This window comes from Aplidium turbinatum, chromosome 2, assembly GCF_918807975.1.
Source record: "Aplidium turbinatum chromosome 2, kaAplTurb1.1, whole genome shotgun sequence".
NCBI classification, from domain to species: domain Eukaryota; kingdom Metazoa; phylum Chordata; class Ascidiacea; order Aplousobranchia; family Polyclinidae; genus Aplidium; species Aplidium turbinatum.
In genome coordinates this window covers 33602412-33624168 of record NC_137473.1, presented here as the reverse complement: position 1 = coordinate 33624168, position 21757 = coordinate 33602412, and the positions used below count along the sequence as shown (strand labels likewise).

The following is a 21757-nucleotide window of genomic DNA, read 5'->3' as shown; positions in this document are numbered from 1 at the left end:
CAAGAATCACAGTAACAAAGCTTAACAAGAAAAAAGGCACTCTCCGTATTAAAAACGATTTCACATATTTTTGCTCATTGCAAATTTACAAGACTTATTGAACAAAGAATGTTTTAACAGCTTCCACATTACTTAAAACTTGAGAGCTAAAATGTCAAAGAATACCTCCTTGTACATCAAAACTCCACAAAAACTAATATTGGGATATAAAGTTAAAGAATTTTTATACCTCTTTTAACTATAGTTTGGTAGAATTTGGCATTTCTCAACTTTCACAAACGCATGTTGAAAAAAAAAATTAAACATTGAAGTGTATATTTTTTTAATAGATTTTAATACGAAGAAAGCTTCTGGAGTGAAGAGGAAAATGATTCATTTGAATTGCAAACTAACTACTTTTACTTTATTCTTGTCCAATCACGAGAAGCAATTATTCTATAATATTGCTACACAGAATCGTTAAAAATAAGCTATTTCAAACGTTTTTTTTTTTTTACAACATTCCAATTTTTGCAGCGAAGAGTGGTTAGATGAAAAGTTGAATGAAATAAATTCTCAATGCAGCCATCTCAACAAAGTGTGAGTTGGAATTATAATTCGGGGTTATGTCTTTAACCATGCTGTGATATAATTTGTTTATTTCTTTATTTTTTAAAATATATATTCAAAGAAGCAAAGAATTTGAAGTGCATATTTTCCGATAAATTTTAAGTCGATCAACGTAAAACAAAAAGCTTCTGGAATGAAAAAAAAATGATTTATTTGGATTGCAATTTACCTTTATCTAATACTTGTCTAAGCACAGACAAGCAATTTTAATTTGATTTGACTTAATTTGTGCTATGATTTTGTTACACAGAAATGTTAAAATTAAAGTATTTTGTACTTCACTTTTTCCAACAACATTTCAACTTTCTTGCAGCCAAGAGTCTTTAGATGAGAAGTTGGTTGAAATAAATTCTCGTGAAAATTATCTAAACAAATTGTGAGTCTTAATTATAACTATATTGTATAGGTTATGTCCATTCCCATATTTTGATTGAATTTGGTTTTTCTCGATCTTCGTGAATACACAAACCATCAAAAATTCAAACTTTTAATGTGAATAAACTTAAAATAAAACGCCAAAATGACTTCCCAATAACCTAACCAGTAATAGAGGTAGAAAAATATTAAATCATTCATTTGCTTCAAATGGGAGTAAACTACATTTTCAAAGCTTTCATTTGTGCGAACTCCACGCAGCCATTACGTGTTTGTGGGTTGAATACGTTTTTGTGATTGACGGACATTGATTAGGCCTATACAGTACAAGATTCAGCTGTAAATCTATAAAATGATTTAAAATATGTAGCAGCAATTTTAAAGTGTCATTTTTGAAAAATTTCAAAGGTTGTTTCTTAAAACAATAAAGGAAAAGCAATGTGTTTAAAATATGTTTTCTTAGTTTTTGACACATTTTATACATCATTTAGTGATCGCGATGTGGGTCCATCGAGGAAATTCAGGTGAGCCCATTATTAATTGTAATCCACATCATAATTTGAATGTGACATATGGTCAAGTTTTGTCTTTGTTTACAATGATTTAGAAACTTTAAAGAATTTTCATCAAAATCAAGTTTCACAAATAACCAACCCTTAATTAAAGTGCTGTCTCGCCGGTGAAATAACGTCGAGAAATTGTAACGGTTGTTGAAATATTTTCTAAGCTTGATAATAATAAAAAAATGAATAAGGAAATCCCTGAAGGAACCTATGCTGTGATCAGTCATGTGGAAAGATGAGCGTAATGAATGGATGTTTGATTTAGTTGAGACTACTTTAGGGCTAGAATTTTTGTGGAAATAAATTTTGTTTAGTATAGTCGACTGTTTAATTCCATTTTTAATATTGGTATTTCTAACAGTTTGATTTTTATCAGCATGTTGTAAAACTCATAAACAAATTAGCAGAGTAGGCTATTTTATTTATTGGTCTGTCTACACTATACAAAGTATTTTTGCACTGGCTGTTATGGTGGGTTGCTACTAAAGTTTTCCATAAAGCAGTCATAACTACCACATGAGTGTGGTGAAAATTATAAAATTATTTCCAATGAGTTTCCTAACTAATTTTAAATATCTTTTTATCTAAATCACAAGTATATCAATGCTCTTGCAAAGCTGTTAAAACATGGCAAAAACACACGACTTGACACGACCTACATTGAAACCAACAAACTCATTTTAGTAAAGTAGGCTTTAATAAACTTAAAACGTGATTATCCTTCAATTGAAAACTAGCTTTAAAGAATGTTAACAGAAAGTATTAAATGACAAACTAAAACAAGACTCTACTTAAACTGCCGATTGCACTGCTAACTGCTACACTGTCAACTTAAAACTAGAGAATGAATCAACACGAAAGAAACCAAGAGAAGCCAAGCCAGGCAATCGGCAAACTCACACTGCGCTGTTGGCAAGAGAGATGTGGTGCGCAGGGCCGTTGACAGGATTTATCGGGCCGGTACCCATTTATTTTCGGGCCCCCTTCATCGACAATGTTATGAATATAAAGGATGTGTACAAACTTTTATTGATGTGCTGTTAAAACGAGGATGACACATGCCGTTCAAAGTAGAAAATTAAGAGGAATATCATTTATATTTTCTCAAAGATTCGTTGTATCCACGAATTTCCCCAACTGTGCAATTACGCATTTAGGGATTTCTCCGTAAACCACAAAATCCTTGCTTTCAATCACGATCTTTGTCGGTATGTTTAAAATTGTTGGAGTTTTCGGCTGAAATTAATTCTTTGTAAAGTAGAGTAGCCATAGGAGAGTAAAACATTTTGGGGGGGCGAACATAATTTTCCCAAATTTTTCAAAATTTGCCCAAATTTTGTCTTTGCGTATATATTTTCAAAAATACAAAATTACTCACAATCTCTGAGAGTCATCAGCTTGGCCATGTACGAAACACAAGCAAAAAAAGGAAGTGGCTATTTTTACACAATGAGGTGTTGCCAGAGTTAGGATTAAAGTTAGGAAGGGTTGAGGTAAGGGCTAGAGTTAGGAATAAGTTTAGGGTATTGATCTTTGCCCACTGCCCAGGACTAAAAAAATTTCCAAATACAAGTTTTTGTTTTCAACAGCTTTAAACTTTGCTCAAGTTAGGGAAGAATTCCTTATCTGGCAATACTATTAAGGCTATTCTTACACTATATAGTGTAAATATAGCCACAGCCAAAAAAAACACGTACAACAGCAAAACAAGGCTGAACTTACTTTAATCTACGTTCATAGACCTGTCTGTGTCCCAATTAAATAAACCATCAAATGAAAACATTCTTGTGTATCGCAAAAAAGTATACAGTATATTAAGCTTAACTGGATTCAAAAAAATTTGAACTGAGACTTCACCAATACCTGAATAACAATAATTGCTGAATATTCATTTCACCAGATTATATGAAACTCTCCAGCCCAACTTCAATAAAAGGCCTGACCAAAAGTAGCTCAATCTTTTCAATTCAAAGATAGTACAAAGACTCAATATTTGTTATTTTGCATTGAAAAAAACTAAAATGACAATCCGTTAACTTATCAAACCAGTAACATTACTTAATCCATGCTGCTTCAAATCCTACAGGCTGAAAAGAATTCGACAGTTTACCATGCTATGTGCATCAAACTTCCACCTTTGAACAAAACTACTTTTGATACCAAAAATATTGATATTATATTACAATGAAATCATAGTCAATGTTTTTTCAGAAGATCATCACAAAGATAGTCTTACTTCACAATGAAGCAGCTAAGCTTACTCAAATCACAAGCACAGAAGAAAAATGACTCCCAGATAATAACTTCAAACTCAATCGTTGCCACAAAATACAGACCACATTACTAAAACATGACACAAAAATAGCACTGTTTACATTGTCAGATATATTAACTGCATGAATTGGATGACAAAACAACATAACATGTGTCTTTATATTTGATTGTTGTTGCTGTAATACTGTGTCATAGATAGTAAATAACTAAGCATATCAACCCTGGAACTGGCAAAGACAAACAGCAGTTTATACAAAAAAATTCAATATAGAAAGAAGTTAAACCATAGCTCACAAAAACATGAAATTAAATACAGGAAAATTCACAAGTTGATTTCATTTAATATACTTTTTCACTTTGTACATAACTATAGGTAGTGGCTGGGATCAATGCTCACAAAAGTGGTGTATATGTGGCCTCACAACTGTTGATTATTAAAGTTTATAACAAATGCTTATTTTGTTAGACCATATCTAAAAATGATAAGCTATCTTTGTAGTATTTAAGTCAAGTTTTGCGAGCATAGCATAACTCATGATAAAATTGACTTATCCAATAATTGGATATTTTTGCCCAAATATTTTTACACACTACTACATTAGTGGGATATAGAGAAAAACAAAAACTTCATAAGCTCACCAGAACCCAGCAGGGTTTCAAAATTCTACCAATGAAGGAATGTAGGCTGGTGTGATATTCTAATGAACAGCTGTAATAAGCTTATCTCATCTTTTCGAAGCAATATTTTGCATTTTTTTCTGCAAATACTGAATCGAAACTTAACATTTTGCCCAAATTTTAATACCAAATATAAGAGTTTTTAAAATTGTCGATACTCTGTTTTACATTCAAAGGAAAATGTTTTTATACAAAATGGAACACTATAAAGTTACTAAACTGGTAGAATAATGAAAACTTATGGTAAAAATTGATTTGTCCAAATAACTAGACATTTTTGCCCAAATGATTTTTATAATCAACTACATTAGTAGGATATTGAGAAAAAACCAAAAAACCACATAAAGTTTCCAGTACACAGTAGCCTAGGCTTTTAAATCTTACCCATGAAGAAATGCAGCCTACATGTTAGTGAATATCAGTAATAAGCTTACCTCTGTTTCCCAACTGTGCTTTTTTACAGTTCTATTTTGCAGTTGTCGAATTGAAACTTATCATACTGCCCAGATTGCAATACCACATGCAACAGTTTTCAAAGTCAGTGATAATACATTTACATTCATTGGAAAATATTAATGTATCTCATAAATTACAACAATTATCATATGTACATAAAGTTTCTAAACTGGTGAGGCGTCGAAACATTGTGGTAAGTTTGATTTGCCCAAATAACTGGACATTTTTGCCCAAATTCGCAACATTTTTTTCAGCAGGGTAGCGACTGCCCCCCTGCCTCCATCTCCTACGGCTATGATGTAGATGCAATTAGCTAGAAGTGATTACCACCAAAAAATATATATATTCAGAATTAAAAAGTGGGTGAAAAAAATATTTCGTTTTAAAAAAAAAAAATCGTGGTTAGGGAAATCACTATACCTGGAAGGGGGCCCGGTACTTTACCATCTGACGGCTGAAGTGGCTGTTTTAACCTCTGATGGCAATTCCTTTAGATATGATTATATTAAGATCTTGATAATGTTTGAAGTCGCGGGGAATCTTTTATATTCGGGCCTCCTAAATATTCCGGGCCCGGGTCCAAAAGTACCACCTAGACCCCCCTGTCAACGCCCCTGGACTGGTGCGTGACGACTAGAGATGTAAAAAAACGTTTTTTTTTTGTTTTTAAAAAAAACGAGCTCGTTTTTTTTGTTTTTTATCGTTTTTTTTGTTTTTTATTCGTTTTTTTTGTTTGTTTTTTTACCTATTTTGACATTAAATGTCACAATATGCAGCAATTAGGGTAAACTCATTGCAATAGCGTCTCTTTCAACAAAGAAACAGTCTAATAACTCGTATAACTTATTTCAAATCAGACTACATGTCTGGTATAATTGTTTCATTGCAATTTTGTAGCTCTCAAGTCTCAACACACGAGCCATAAAGATTTCTCATCGTCTCAAATAGTAGTAACAGTGTCCTATGGTTGGCACATCTCAAGTATTGGCTGTAATTTGTTTCAGCCAGTTGTTAAATGCAGTACCACACTCGTGTAAAGCTTCGAAGCCACCTGGCATTTTGGTTAATGGGCATGTTAGGACTAGGTGGTCAGTGTCCTGTTTCTCTGTTTCACAAAGGCACTTTTGACCAGCACACCACACCTTTTCCAGTACAACGTCAAGAGTTGTTCCAGTTGATGTGCATTTGGTGCAAACTTGATGAAAACCACACAAGCGGTTCTCGAGTTATAAGTGAAATAACCTTAGCCACTAGGTGGCTTCATAGATAAGGAGCAATAGAAAAACGGCAATGTCTCAAGAACCGCTCAACATATTTGGATATTATAATTTTTATCTCTACCCCCATGTTTTCTGGGTGGGCTATCTGTTTATGAACATTAAAACAAGTTTTGGCTACTACTTTTTGAGATAAAAAGAAATTAACCTCTTGTCGTAACGCACCAATAAAACCATGATGCGTAACTTAAAAAAAAATAAATTATTGGTTTGAGGAAAGATTGATGAAAAGTTTGGCAAAAGCAGTGTAGTGCTAAAGTCCCAAGTTTTAGCCCAAATCACATTTAAATGTAGTGAAAGATGGAAACATTTTGATGTTTTTTATTTTCCCTGAAGAGGTTCGATACTCCATTGTGATGTCATAGTCATGTTTGTTTTCCCTTAATCACACCATTGTGCTGTCATAGACATGTTTAAAAGAAGTATGGTTGCACTTAATCCATCCAATTCGAACTAGTTTGCAGGACTTTGAGACTTTAGCACTTTTCTGTTTTTCCCAAACTTTTCGTCAATCTTTCCTCTACCCAATAAAAAAAAAAAATTTAAAGTTATGCATCATGGTTTTATTGGTGCATAAGGACAAGAGGTCAATTTCTTATCTCAAAAAGTAGTTGGCCTACTTCCCAAATAAAATAAGTTTTCATCTTTGATGTTTGTTTTGTATTTTTATCCTGCATTGCGGGAATATGGGTAAAACTTTATACTTGTCAGGAAAAGTATTATGAAGCATTTATTCACTATGTGCACACTGAGCAGTGCTGAAAAACTCCACTTTAAAGGGAAAATTTCTGCATTCAGGGTTGGTAGTTACTAGCAATAGTCAACATGGGTGGTGGCCATTTGAAAGGAACATTAAACCTTTTCTGACAAATGCACTTACTTTTGACAGCTAAAAATATCAGTGATAAGATCTCTTGCATTATGTCACAAATGATCTGCAAGAAGCATCAATGACAAAGTGTCTAAGACCTTACAAGTTACAACACACGAAAAGAATACATCTGTTTCAACATTTATAAAGCATATACATCGTTTAAAAAACATGTTTAAACAAGCTATTGGCAATAGCTTACATTAGTAAATTACCACAAACAAGGTAATGTGTTTTCTGAATACTGCCATCTTGTTTTTGCCAAAATTTCGTCAACCCATTGAATGTGTACAAGAATAACCAGTCCCGGTATAGGCCTACTAACATCGTAGGCTCACTTCCATAAAAGGAAAAAGAAATTAACACATCTACATTATGTCATGTATCAAATTGCATTAATTCAATGTTTGTCAGGTCTACTGCCACAAACATGCCTGAGAATGAAGAAGAAAGCGAAACAACGTAGGACTATGCAAAAAACATAGGCTGCTGCCAAGCACAAACACTTAGGAATTTTAGCACAACCAGAAAACCATTTTTACTAGTTTAACGTTTTTCAAGAGCACTGTAATGAAACTAAACTGCAAATTGTAAAAAATTTGCAACTTTTCCAGAAAAATATGAAAAAAAACAAAAAACGAGTGTTTTTTTTGGCCCAAGTTTTTTTCAAAAAAAACACGTTTTTTTTAAAAAAAAAACGGTTCGTTTTTTTTGCATTTACAACTCTAATGACGACACGCGCTACACCACACGACTGTAATACAATATTTTGTTAGGGGCTTACTTCAAAATAATTTTTAAATTCAACTTTAGCCCTGAGTTTAGGAGGTACCAAGATATTCTAATACAGTGGTTCTCAAACGACAATCCGCGTCAATTTTTTAACGGTCCACAAAAAAACTGCTTTTTGCAAAGAGGCCTTGCAAAACTGTTATGCTCTGTAAAATTTACCTTCCGCTTGGCTGATTTACAGCTATAAAACTGACGTATCTCGCCTACGTTGATACAGCAAAACAATTCAGGCAAACCTTTTGATGGTCTAAATTTTGTCCCGTTTATGATTGTGTTATCATGAACAGCGTATAGCTTTCAATTTTTTTTTTTTTGTGATTCAGGGTTGCTAGCTGGGTAACTAATTTTGTTCCTAGCTTCGACAAATTTGCGATTGCGGAAAAGAGTTGCGATTGCGGAAAAGTTAAAAGAGTTACTGAGTTTTGTATGTCAACACTTGAAAGAGTTGGCTTACAACTGTGACCATTATTTGGCGGAATAAGAAGATCTTCGAGGAAAGTTTTTGAATAAACAATCCATTCATTGAAGACATTAACACATGCGACCTCAACTCCATAAAAAAGATTGAATGATGTTGCAGGATACTTTTTGGAAACGAATATTCGTGTCTAACTTTCAAAGCAATCAAATTGTTGGTGATTGTTTCAACCACCTACATGTACAATAATTAGGGTGGCTTGTTTTTGAACTTTTTTTTTTAATTCTCTCGGGGTAGTGGGGAAATGGTGCCAATGAGTGAGAAAACGCTCATGACAAAATTTGAGATTCGTAAAAAATTGTCTTCATGGCTCTTCATGGGGCCCAAAAATTGAAAAATGGGGTCAAAAACGCAATTTTTTTCAAAAATATTTTTAGTTTAGATAAATGCAATATTGTTTAGATATATCTAATTAACCTAAGAAAAAAAATTAGAGTCATTTGAACTATTCCTTCAGCTTCCTCACAGCTTTTGAAAATTTCGCATTTTTGTGGGTGGTTACATGATATATAATTGCGTTAGACATTTTGCCAGCTATAAAACGTCATTGTATTTCTCTTTATAGACCTGCCTTGAGCTGTTGCGTCATTTTTTAATGAAATTGGGTTAATTTAGTAGGAAAAAGTGACGTTTTTTATTTGAATTTACGTCACTGACGAAGTTTGTAGTTATGTAACCACAAACAAAAATGCGAAATTTTCAGCAAAATGAAAATTTTTGAAGCTGTGAGGAAGCTGAAGGAATAGTTCAAATGACTCCAATTTTTTTTCTTAGGCCAATTAAATATATCTAAACAATATTGTATCTACCCAAACTAAAAATATTTTTGAAAAAAAATGCGTTTTTGACCCCATTTTTTGGTTTTTGGGCCCCATGAGGAGGCTGAAGACAATTTTTTACGAATCTCAATTTTTGTCATGAGCGTTTTCTCACTCTTTGGCACCATTTCCCCACTACCCCGAGAGAATTTTAAAAAAAAGTTCAAAAACGAGCCACCCTAATGTAGCCTACATAGGCTATGCGAGATTTTTTTTCATCTCAATAGCTTCAATTAAAACAAAGAGATCGGCTAGATGCCAAAGCAGACGTGTTTCAAAGACTTTTTTGCTGTTTCGTTTGCCTTGCATAATGGCAAAGAAAAGCAATAATTTTTTTTACTCACATTGATTTTGTGTGTAACTAGATGGACATTTTGTTGTTTGAGTTGATTTGACTGCCGTTTTGTTGTAGCCTAATTTTCGTCCTAAATACATAGAGAAATCTAAAATCTTGCTAAAATAGTGAAATCCTATTTGAATATTTTTCTGATGATCCTAATGAGGTGAAACAGGATGTTAACGTTATTAAAGAGTAGTAAAAGAATTTAATAGAATTCGCTCTGCTTTTTTTTTTTTTTGCTTGGCATTGAGCACTTTTTATAGTATTAATAGCATTTATTGTTCAATGGTACTAAAAAAAAGTTAGGTTCATACTTAACCCTATCTTAGTACGCGCTGTTGTCGTACGCAGAAGTACGTCACGGGCTATCTTAGCCCCGTGCTATTTAATCGTTAATAAAGGGAGCTATGAAAATCACAGAGCCAAAATATTTTACAAGATAATAGCCATGTGTATTGTGCTTATAGAATTTAAATTTTTACCCAACAAATCTATTGAATTTAAGTTGAAAAGACGTCAGAAAGTCGGTTTTTATTCTAATTTCCCAAAAATAGCTTCAAAATTGAAATTTTTTAATTATAACATAAAGTAATATGCTACACTGAACAAAAAATTACTTTTGCTCATAAATATAAAGCATTGTTGGGCGTTTTTACATTTCAAGATCATTGCACTAACATTTATATTGCACTTACATTAAATTATATATATCTAGCACAATCCCTGATCTAGCATTGCACTTTCTATCCACCTGAAGCGAAATGCTTATTGTGAAGGGCAGGAAGTTAGAAAAATTACCAGTGTAGGTTTAAAAAATTCGCAAAGAACAAAAACTAAAAGTCAAGAAATTTCACATTTCTGGCATATTTCCTGCTGTAAAATATTTCACGACTAGAGAGGGGCGTCCTCCTAAACCCCGTGTCGCTACAGATAGGGTTAAGATTAAACATTCTTGATCTGTCTTGGAGTTTGTTTACATTTATTTTCCTTTCTAATGGTGATCTTTGCAATGAATAATAAAATACAAACCAAAATATTTTGAACAACAAATATCACAAAATGGACCAAAATATTATGAAATTATAGCAAGAATGTAACAGTGATGATGAAACTAATCCATGCCAATTTTGCACCTAATTTACAAGCAATGTTGCCTTAGTGAGGGCCCTGGTGAAATATCAACTTGAAGTTACAACAAACAAAATAACGTTTGAAAAGGAGTTCATAAGCAAACGAAGAGAAAGCGTCCATTGAGGGGGTTAGGTTGCATCAAACAAGAATGTTACAAGATGATCTTTTAAATTCCCAACATAGCAGCGAATCGTTTTTTTTTTTCAACAACTGAGTTTCATGTATTTTTTAATTTTTCTGCAGTACGATGCCAGACAGCTCTTTATCATCGCTGCCACTGAAGAGGTCCATTCCAGACGAGAAAATGGAACTCCCTGAGAAGTGCGTAAAGTTATGTTAACACCAGTAGCATACAGTTTTTCGTTGTACAAAGAATGCACGAAGGAGTTACTTTGATTACCAACGCGTTAGCGCTGAAAATTATGGCATAGCTAATTTTTTCCATCAGTTTTGTATTAACCAGAAAACACACATACCTATACAGTATATGTGACACACGATAGTGATGAATTTTAACTCCTACAATTATGTGCAGAGATTTCCCCATACTACTTTAATTGACCTCACATTGTCCATGTAGCCTAAACCGTTGTGTGTTGCAAACCGTTGTAAGCGTTATTTAACAACGCTTACAACGGTTTGCAACGCTCGCAAGAAACACATCTAAGCAATATAGTAATATTAGCTACAGTGATAGTCCCACCCCCACTACCACTGCCGTCAGTCCAGCTAAACTTTGACCACTCCGGAAAACTGAAGCGCACGTGTTGCATATTGAGTTGTTACATTTTCAACATGCACACACAGAACGGCATCACTGCAATAACACTGACCAACAAATTTTTGTTTCTTTTATTTATTTTTTAAATACGTAGAGTATAGCGGTAGTGTGGGGTGCAAGTACATACCATTATACACCCCATAGCACTACCGATATAGCACATAGCCTACTAAGCACCTCACGTGCTTGTAAATCTGTATTCGGGTCGCTAGTGACCCACCAAGGCGTTTAAAAGTTAATGTGTTGTATTTTTTTCAAGAATTGCATTTTAAGTGTTGTTTTTTTACAGTAAAACGTCAAATCACTCATCACTATCGCAGTCATTGAATGGTTTCCTTTCAGTCAAGAACATGCAACACCCTGAACAGTGCGTAAAATTGTGTTAAAGCTTAAATGTTATTGGTCTGCTTTTGTTTTTTCTATTTATTTTCTCTTCTAATAGTTTTCTTTGCAATAAATAAAAAGTATAGCCCAACAATTATTTGAATACAGTAACAAACATCATAAAGTCAACAGACTAAAGTTATGAAAATGTTGTGCGAAAAACTCGTAATTGTGAGCAGTGGCGCATTCTATCTAAACTTTAGCACTCGGAAAGAAAATAGTGATGATTAAGCTTAGCCATGGCAGTTTTGTACGTGCTGTCCCTGCCCGGCCAGCGAGGACACTGGTGAAATACCAACTTGAAGGGACAAAAAACAAAATTAAGTTTAGAAAAGGTTTTCATAGGAAAATCAAGAAAAGGCGTTCGTTTGATGGAAAACACGTGGACAAAAGTTACATTGTATGGAAGGTGGGGGACGTGGTAGTTTTAGCTTTTCTTTTCTAGTGTTTCGTTTTTTTTGGGCTTTTTGTATCCTTTTTTTTTTCGAAAATTTCCATGCCTCCCCTAGTTATTTTTCTCCAGAGTAATCTGTCAATAGCAAGTTGTTCCCATGAATCCATATCAAGGTTCGCATAGTTGAAGGAGACTTTCAGCTGATCTTTTTATCTCATTTTTGATTTTCCGGGGGGTCTTTTCTCTGCTCCAGTTCACCATTAAGCATTACTCAAGAATGCCTCGCTGGGTCCATCTGTACGACATGTCCTGTTCAGCGAAGGCAGTGTTGCAAAATGGTGGTTTCTAGGCTGGGCAACCTAACGCGATCGTAGATCGCATCTTCAGCGAGACGGTCTTCCCAACGAGTGCTCAGCATTTGCCTCAGTTTTCCCTACTGGAAGTTTTCAAGACGTTTTATGTAAAGGCGGTATAATGTCTGTACGAAAGACCATAATTTTTGTGTGCATAGATATAGCATGGTTGTTGAAAACACGATGGTGAAGTCTTCCATAGGCTGAAATCAAAATCCGGCACAATGTGCGGTTTTTACAGTGTGCAATGTTCAATATTCTTTGCACATGTTGGTGCTGTTGAAAGTATGCTATCAAGGTAAAAGTAGGCTAGCCTACTTCACCTAGAAGTCTTTCGTTGTTATTGATCTCTAGGGAGGTGTGACCAGGTAGCGTATGTGTAGGTCGACCGCTAAAGTGGGTATAGTCCACCAGCTGCGGCAAGCCAGCCAGATGAGAATTGCGATGTCCGGTGTTTACCCCACCTTTCCTACGGGCTTCCCTATGTGGGGTGAGCTGCGGGAAATCCTAGATAGGCCATTTCAGACACGGGTCTTTCTACCGGAATCCAATGTCACCGCAGTGCATTGGAAGACGATCTTCATAGATCCGCCGCCAATATGTGAGGGTTCACCTCTACACCGCGTTGAGGCATCTCCATAAAGGTGGGGGCTAAACAAAGTCAGCTCCATGGACCATCGACTTATATTACACTAATAATCGTAACAAGGCAGCTTTCAAGTGCAAATTTATTGTATCAAGTCAGTCAATTAACAAGTGTGAAGCGCTAAGTACACAGTTAACACATTTGAAGGGCAAGTTTTTAAAAGACCTTTTTGTTGATCACCACCTTGATGACCCAAGTTTAACGGCTACTACATCCTGTTCCATGAGTCACTTTAAAGTCCAAAAACTAGGTGATTATATAGTAATTGAGATTCAATTCTTAAGCTTATCAAGCTCTTGCAGTTTCTCTTGTTCCTCCTGTTTGATTGAATGGCGAAGAACTTCATAGGCTATCATATTCGTCGATTTGTTCCAATAAAATCCAACGTTATCATTTTCATGAAAGTCAGCCTTCTTGCAGCACAAAAAAAAACGATACCGAAAACGATATTTTCTTTGAACGGGAGCATAAGATAAGGACTTTTTTGCCTTGCAGCGTGCTTGTGGCGCTTTGTAATTTTTCTAGGCTCTGTGGATCAATCTGTTCCCTGTTTAAGGTCCCGATTTCAAGTAATTTTTCAATAAGTTGTCGACTGCGATAATTTGTGCGTTCTTCAAGGAAATCATAACAAACATAATCAATTTTAAAACATTCCCTTACGATTACAACATAGTCAAAATGAATCCAGCAGTGTGTTATAGTAATCGGTTCAAATGTTAGACATGTAACTTAATTTGAAGTAAGAATGATCATGATTAAAAAACCGGCTCATTTGGATAATTAAGCTGCAATGCAAAATCTTCAACCGTGTCTGACGTACGGTAGCCTATCCTACAGAAAACATTTCTTTTTGTATGGACAGCACTTCGATATAGAACGTGGTGATCATATCAGACTTTTCCAAATAAGCTATTAGTAACAAGGACAGCCACATTTTTAAAACGTTTAAATTTTTCTTGTTGCGTCGTTGTTATTGTTTTGCATGACGCTACAAGTCCAAGCAGTTTTCACTTAGCTAATCCTTAAAGACGCTGTTGCATTGGTGGGATGTAACGTATCCTCCTTGAAGCTTGGTTACTGGGCACTCCAATGTGGTCTGTGGACTGTAGGGCGTTACGATTTGGTCAGTTTGGTTGAGTTGTCATTCCCAATCGATAAAACTTGTCATTTTTTTTAGTTTGTTTTGTTCTTACGTGGTTTGCAGTATATCATAATTTTCTGGTAGCTGTGTCAAAGCCTGGGAAAGCTTTTGTTGGGTCCGTGAGTACTTCCCCACCAGGAGGGATTTTGTTATTTCAAAAGTTCTGTCACTCTGTTATGATATTAATTAGAGATGGGTCGGTTTTGTAAAAAGGGCTAAAAAGTCTAATTTAGCATAAAGCTAAATCTGAAGAGCGTAGCACTTGTTGATCGGCACCTCATTTGATTCCGGCTACTTTTTGGATGAGGTTGTGTCTTGTTAGGAGCTGTTGCGTCGTGATCCCATTGATCAAGGGGATTTAATAATACAGTATTCACTTTCAGCAGCCTAATGTTGGGTACAGTTCGATTAATAAGTTTAAAAAATAGTTTCTTATTTTTTTAACAACATTTTTGTTCTTTTTATCTAAAAGGGAGGAGAGGTTCATTATTTCAGATTCTCCGGTTGTTCTTATAGAAAATCAGTCTTCTGACCCAAGTGTATCAAACACAGAATCCTTAACTTTTTTTGATTGCAAATCGTAAGTAAGTGCTTCTTTGTAGTTATGTTACGACGCTTTCAAGTTTTACGAGACGGTTATTGACGGTGATCGAATAAAGTTTTAAGCTTTTACATTACTGCATCATAATGCGATTTTAAAGTAATTAATTAAGTATTTTTGTCAAGTAATGATAAGTATGTTTTAGAAAAATGGAGAGAGAGTCCAAGATCTATAATTTTCACTCTAGCTGAGGTTTTTATTGCTTTTTTGGAACAGAAGATGTAACCATTGCGCTTTGCATATGTAGTCTAATCTCCGTAACAAGATTAATTTTATTGTTTATTTCATTATCATCATTCAAATTTAATTTTGTCTCAACTAATCGATGTGGCCGATTTTTTCCTTACAGCGATTATACCTTCGCTTCTATTCTCCATCTCGTTCTGTCCATCGCTTCGTCTTTCTTGTCCAACTTTATCTGCCTCATTCTTCATTCTGTTCCTTCCATGTTATTTTTGGATGTCTTCATTTTCTCTTCCCATCTACCTTCAAAGTCAATGCTCTTCGAAGACTTCCTTCCTCCCTTCTTCCTACATGTCCATACCATCTTACTCTGTTTTCCCTGGCAAGTTGTTTAACAGTCTCCCTCATCTCAAGCATATCCATCAGTTTTTCATCTTTTTTTCCCTTCTGGTTTTTACTTCACACATTGCTCTCACCATTGCTCTTTCAGTTCTTTTCAGAATAGCCAGTTTACTCTCTTTATCCATGTATCGCTGTCATACAATATTGAAGGCCGCACACAACTCCGACAGACTTTCCTTTCTATTTCGAATTCATGACATTTCTTGAACTTTGCTTAACCCAGCCATGCTCTTTTTTTCACAGCTGTTTCGCATCCACCGCTTTCGTTCATTTGATCACCTACATAACAGAAGTTGGTCACTGTTTCAATTCCATAACATAAACTTTCTTTGTAATTCTCAACTAAATATCACATTTCCCACAAATAAAACACTTTATCAGTCTTGCTGTGGCTCTCTCTTATTGACACATTACGTACCGTACATTACATGTAGCCTACCCACTTACGTTTATGTTACAAACTGCAAAAACAGCTTTAAAAACGCTCGCTGCATAGCCTCGAAGGTCTGCATTGATGGGCTACCATCGTGGCCTTCGGCTGCAATGCATACAAAGTAGCAAATTAACATGTTTGTTATTGTGCAGATGTACCAAGTCACATCCTGAAAAATGAAGTATAAATACCAGTGCCGGATTGCTAATCTTCTCAAAACAATGCACACAAAATTTTCTATTGAATTGTGCAATATATCGTGTGCTTTTGTAGCCTAATAATGAAGTTATGTTGCATGGCAAAACATGTGAACAGAGATGGGCAAGATCACCAGTCTTTGTCAAGAAACATAAGTGATCAGGTCAACAAAACAATGTGATCTTCAAGTTCAAGGTCACGTTTGTGTTCTTGAAAAAATGCAGTTTTTGATGAATGAGGTTGCAAAAATTTTTTTCGCTGTAAGCAACTTGGTTAAAGGTAGTTGGTAGCAGGGCCGGATTTAGCCTAAGTGCTGCCCTAGGCAGATAAGAAAAGTGCCGCCCCCCAAAAAAAAATTTTAATGGTGCGCTACGATTTATATTTTTAATTCCTTACAAAAATATTATTTGCACTGTTTATTTGAATACGGTACATTAATGAATGTCATTGTATAATGAACTAATTGTTTAAAATCGCTTCCGGCGGGCTTTTTCTCTTGCAAACAAATCAATAATTTCTTCAAGTCTGTAGAAATAAGTAAAGATGAGTTAATGCTCAAAAATGTGAGATCATTCATGTGATTAACTGATTATGCTTCAACGTAGACCGCCGTGCAATCTTGAGCAGCTTCAAAATAGAGAATGATCGCTCTGCACTACAATAGGTTTACATACTTTCAGCATCCATTCCATTACCCACCAGGACAAGAAACAATAACTTAAACTGGATATCAAACCTCAATCGTCTTAGGCTACTGTGTGATGTGCAGTCGAACCATAGAAAGAGCTCAACACCTGCTCTCCTGGGCCACATTGAAACGGGATTTTGCCTGAGGATGGGTTTCTTTTATGTCCGGTTTTCTTTCTCCATCCTATTATTATTATTATGACTGCTCATCCACATCAATATTGGAACTGGCAAATTCAATCCACAACACTTTTCATTAGGCTGTCATTCATTACTACATGTGTGCTTCTCTCTGTTTTTGTTTTATTTTTGCTATTTGTTTTTTTGGGTTTTGTGGCCGTGCTAACTACTGATATATGGCCTACTACATAATTTTTCATTCAGGCACGTTTTAAACCTTTCAAGGTTTTGCCACCTTTTCCCGTTCGTTAACGTGCTGGTAGGTTTATATTGATTTTTGTAGTTAGTATCTTTTTCGTCCGGGACGCGTTAATGACGAAAAATAAAATGATTGATTGATTGATTGCATCAAGGCAAGTACACGAAATAGCCTGCAACTTTTCCGTCAACCTGTAACGTTACTGGGATTGCCGGTTGAATGCTTCTGACTAAGAGTGGCTGACATCGACACTAGATTGTTGGTATCAGAAAGTACATCTTGTATTACGCCACGTGTGAAGCGATCAAGGCGGATTCAGAAACGTCACTGACTTCCCGTGGTGAGAGCGTGGATCGAAAAAGGAAGAAGATTACCACACCAGTCTGTTTTATAGGCGAAATCAGTCACCGCTGGCGAGTGCTGCCAGACGCAATGCTAATTAATTAAAACTTGAAACAGTTGAAAGTACGGTAGGCTAAGCAATTGAATTAAGATAACTGCACTGCAGAATATTGGTTGATGACGAATACGAGACAGCAGTCGGTACAAACCTAACATTGACTAAAAACATTTTTTCTAGGCACCTTTGAATTAACTAACAGTGAAACAAACCGAACAAAGATTAATAAAAATTGCACAGACAAAGCCTAGTCCTCCATACTAAGAGAGACAGATAACTTAAAAAAGCGCTAAGCAGTACATATTGTTGAAAACCAATCAAGCGTGAAGTACTCTAGGAGCGATGACTTGCCATAGGCTACATGACTTGCCGCACTGTTAAAAATGTGTGTGATGTGATAACATATTTATTAATTGCTATATATCTGAATATATCTGTTGTAAATTATTATTTTCACATACAGTATTATCAATGTAATATATTCGTATATTTTGCCGACCCCAATAATTTGCCGCCCTAGGCAACTGCTTACTCTGCCTACTGATAAATCTGGCCCTGGTTGGTAGGCTAGTTTTGTTTTGACCCGTTAAATGCAGAATTGATAATTGCAACTCACCGAACTGTGGGAGTTAAATGTGGTAACTATTATTCTTTTTCGTCGCATTATTATTTCGTAGATTGTTGATATCCAATAAAATAAAGCAATTTAAATAGGCATAGAATTTTTGATAGCAAAAAAAGTATCAAAAAATCTTTGGTATTAAATAAAGTGCTCATTCCCGCCTTCTTTCTACCAGATAACTTTAACAAATATGCAATTGAACCTAAATCACAATATTATGTTATTGATATTGTTAACATAGCCTACACTACAGTAGCCTAATAGTTAGGCTATATGACCATTCATATTTGGTCTCTTCATCCTGATGTTACTTTAAATCGTCGTATGAACGTCTGCAGACATTAAATCAATATAAAAAGCAAATTAAATAATTTCCTGCTGAGTAGCCTATAGCAAATTGTTGAAGCATCATTTTCACAAAACCAATTCTGGCGACATCAAACTTTTAATCAATAACCTTCAAATAGAATTTTGCATTTTTTTTCAAAATTTTTCAAATTTTTTACACAAAAGTTTCACACAGGTTTCACAACACAAATGATAAAATAATATTTAGAGTTTGCAAAATTATTATTACAGAATTTAAATTATATCACCATCGTCGAAAGACAAAAGGAGTTCTTTCAAACAGACTGAAAAGCGTTGTGAAAAGAGATATTTTTTCGAATTAAACTAGTCTGAATGGTCCAGTTATGTGTAAATTTTTTTCTAATTGTTGAAATAAACGATGGAGTTTTTGCTTTATCTGCAGGCCATGTCGTAGAATGGACGTAAATACTGTAGCATTTGATTGCAATAGACAAGTCTAGACCTGTTGTTTTCATCCGTTCTAAGCAATGTCCGTTGTAGACGCGGAATTTTGCATTTTTCTTCCCCAAAGGGCCTAGAGAATTTATCCGGTAGCCTACATGCGGTTATCCATTATAGAAGCAAAAATTACATGACTTTTTCTTCTTTTCTTATTTCTTTATAAAGATAATGCCTAAAAAGACATTGTTAAAAGTTAACTACGGACAGTGGCCAATGTTTCGATCTTACGATCTCTTGAGCTTAGTAAAATGAAAGTAGAAAGTAGTATTGAAGTTTTGTCTCAGCCAGCAAGCCACACAAGTTTTTGTATTTAAACATAAATGTCGACTAACTATTTGGTATTTAAATAACCTTTTGATGAGTTATTTGTGTTGCAAAGATTAAAATACATTATGTTTATGCAAGATGACATTTTAAAATTGTTCAGTCAACTAATCTTGATATTTTCTCAATGACGTAGTCACGTAAATTGTTCCACAGTGACCGCCAAGCCAATTAACTTACTTGTTAAGATGTTGTGGGCCTAACGCAGATCAGCTGTATAGGTACGGTAGCCGATCGTATGTCTTGCTTGGCCTGATTTTCGTTTTTATATGGTGTAACATAGGGATGTGGGAACTGTTACACTGCAGGGTTCAATGATTGATTGATTGAATCTTTATCCTCGGACTGAGAAAGCTTTTCTTGCAGAGCTTAATCCTGGCAGTTTCGCATACATGTAGAGGCTTTGAATCACTGACGCAAACCCGGTCACCGAGGTTAACAGAGTGAAGTCTCCGATTGTTGAAGTCTAATTGCCGGGGAACTATTCCATCCATTAGATGCCGCTGAAGAGAGAGCAGTCCTTAACGTGCGTTGCTCAAGCGCACACCCCGAGAGTCGAACCAGCGCCGCTTGATTTTGAAGCTTCTTCGTTCCAGAAGTCACGCGCTAACCAAATGAGCGTAGACTATCCTGTTAGACTGCGGGCCAAACTTGCATTTCTTATCGACTAATACAATACCGGTATGTTTCATTTCCAAGTAGCTTATCCGTGTCTTAGAAGAAACAAACGCTTATTGCGAGCCACATGACATAGTTTAATAAAATCTCACCTTGTTCTATTTGATATCTCTTCTGCCTCACTCCCACTTGGTTCTGAGCTTCAGAGACTGGAGTGGGTTACCCTGAACCGATTAAGAACGGGATTTAGCCGCTCCAATGCTTCTTGACACGCTGGGGCATGAGAAACTTTGCTGCGTGTCAGTGCAGAGTGACGGAGCAAACAGCCAGCCACATCTTTGGGTGTCCCGTCTTTCCCCCTCCCAACGGAATAACAGGCCTCCGCACACTTGACGATCTGATGAAAAGTTGGCTCCAAGTCCTTCCTTTCGGCTGACCACAAACCTTCTACTTTATACGAACGACGACATGGTTTAGCTTCCCTGCCGCATTTGGCCCACAGGTTGCTCATCTCTGGTGTAAGATAACAAATAAATAGTAATTATATGCTTAACCCTTAGGCGGTTGGGCTCCTGGAGTCTTGCTCAGTTTGGGGGGGGGGGCTGTCGATTCTTCTTATGCTTTAGGAGTGATATCTCTGTTAAGGCACGGTTTTAAAATTTGGGATTCACTTTGTAAAACTATTCACGCAGAGCATATCCGAAAATTAAAACTATGTAAATTTTAGAACTGCTTAGGATACGTTGAAATGTTGATGTGACTTATGACGTTTGAATTATTTGGTATTTTTTAATAGAGTAATGAAAAACATGCATTGCAATGTTGTGATTAAATTTTTTTTACATAATCTCAATTTAAATCATTTGATTAACGAAACATGGGCTAAATTAATTGCTTTCATCCAGCTGGTGGGAAAATTTTGAACAATAGAATATGAAATATTTCAGAGGATGTGCTGAGAAATGCCTTATATCTCTCAATTTATAACTTTTATTCGCTCAAAATTTCAGCTCAATAGAGGTGAATAAAAGTTAGGAAAAGTCAAGAAATTTCGTAGTCGCAGCTTTAGTGGTTTTAGAGATACAACTGTTGATACAAAAAAGTTGAATTGACAGCCCCCCCCCCCCCAACCTTCAAAGGGTTAAGTACCGGTATAGCCTATTAGCCTACAACCCTGGCTAAATAATGATTTAGAAAACAATATTTGAATACCGCTACAAGAAATAATAATTTTTTTCTTCATATTTGGGTTTGACATCTTAGGTAGGCCTAAACTATGCTTTTGCCAATTTATCATAATTTATTCCATGTCACCAACGGAGTAAGGCAGGGAGGGGTTTTAAGTCCTTACCTGTTTTCTTTGTATATAGATGACTTATCGACTGAATTGAATTCCCTAGATGTCGGATGTAATACTGGTTCATCTCACTTGAATCACCTAATGTTTGCACATGACTTGTGTGTATTTAGTCCAAGTGCTAAAGGTACCCAAAAACTCATTGATGTGTGTGAATCCTATGCTTCTAGACATGACATTATTTTCAACTGTAACAAAACTGTTGGATTGGTCCATCAATGTCGAAAATTTAAAGTTTTGACTTCTCCATGCATGCGGTTGTACAATACACAAATTAAATTTGTTGGACAAGTGAAATATTTAGGTATACTGATTGATGATACCATCAGTGATGACGCAGATATTAAAAGGCAAGTGCGATCTCTTTATGTCGCTGCCAATC

The 21757-nt window shown here is 35.4% G+C and overlaps 1 protein-coding gene across 6 annotated transcripts in view; it reads left to right on the top strand.

The window, feature by feature from the left end:
• LOC145764745 (prominin-1-A-like) overlaps positions 1-17358 on the top strand; it is a 69037-nt gene extending 51679 nt beyond the window's left edge. For 4 of the 6 annotated variants that reach the window (XM_082576406.1, XM_082576404.1, XM_082576408.1 and 1 more), the window contains 7 exons: positions 517-579; positions 923-985; positions 1476-1508; positions 10906-10983; positions 11733-11810; positions 14834-14941; positions 16133-17358. In XM_082576406.1, coding sequence (XP_082432532.1) covers positions 517-579; positions 923-985; positions 1476-1508; positions 10906-10983; positions 11733-11810; positions 14834-14941; positions 16133-16160 — 451 coding nt within the window. In that variant the 3' untranslated portion in view covers positions 16161-17358. Of the gene's footprint in view, positions 1-516; positions 580-922; positions 986-1475; positions 1509-10905; positions 10984-11732; positions 11811-14833; positions 14946-16132 lie in introns of all 6 variants that reach the window. The other 2 variants (XM_082576405.1, XM_082576407.1) reach the window with 2 other exon arrangements.
• Positions 17359-21757: the final 4399 nt, after the last annotated feature.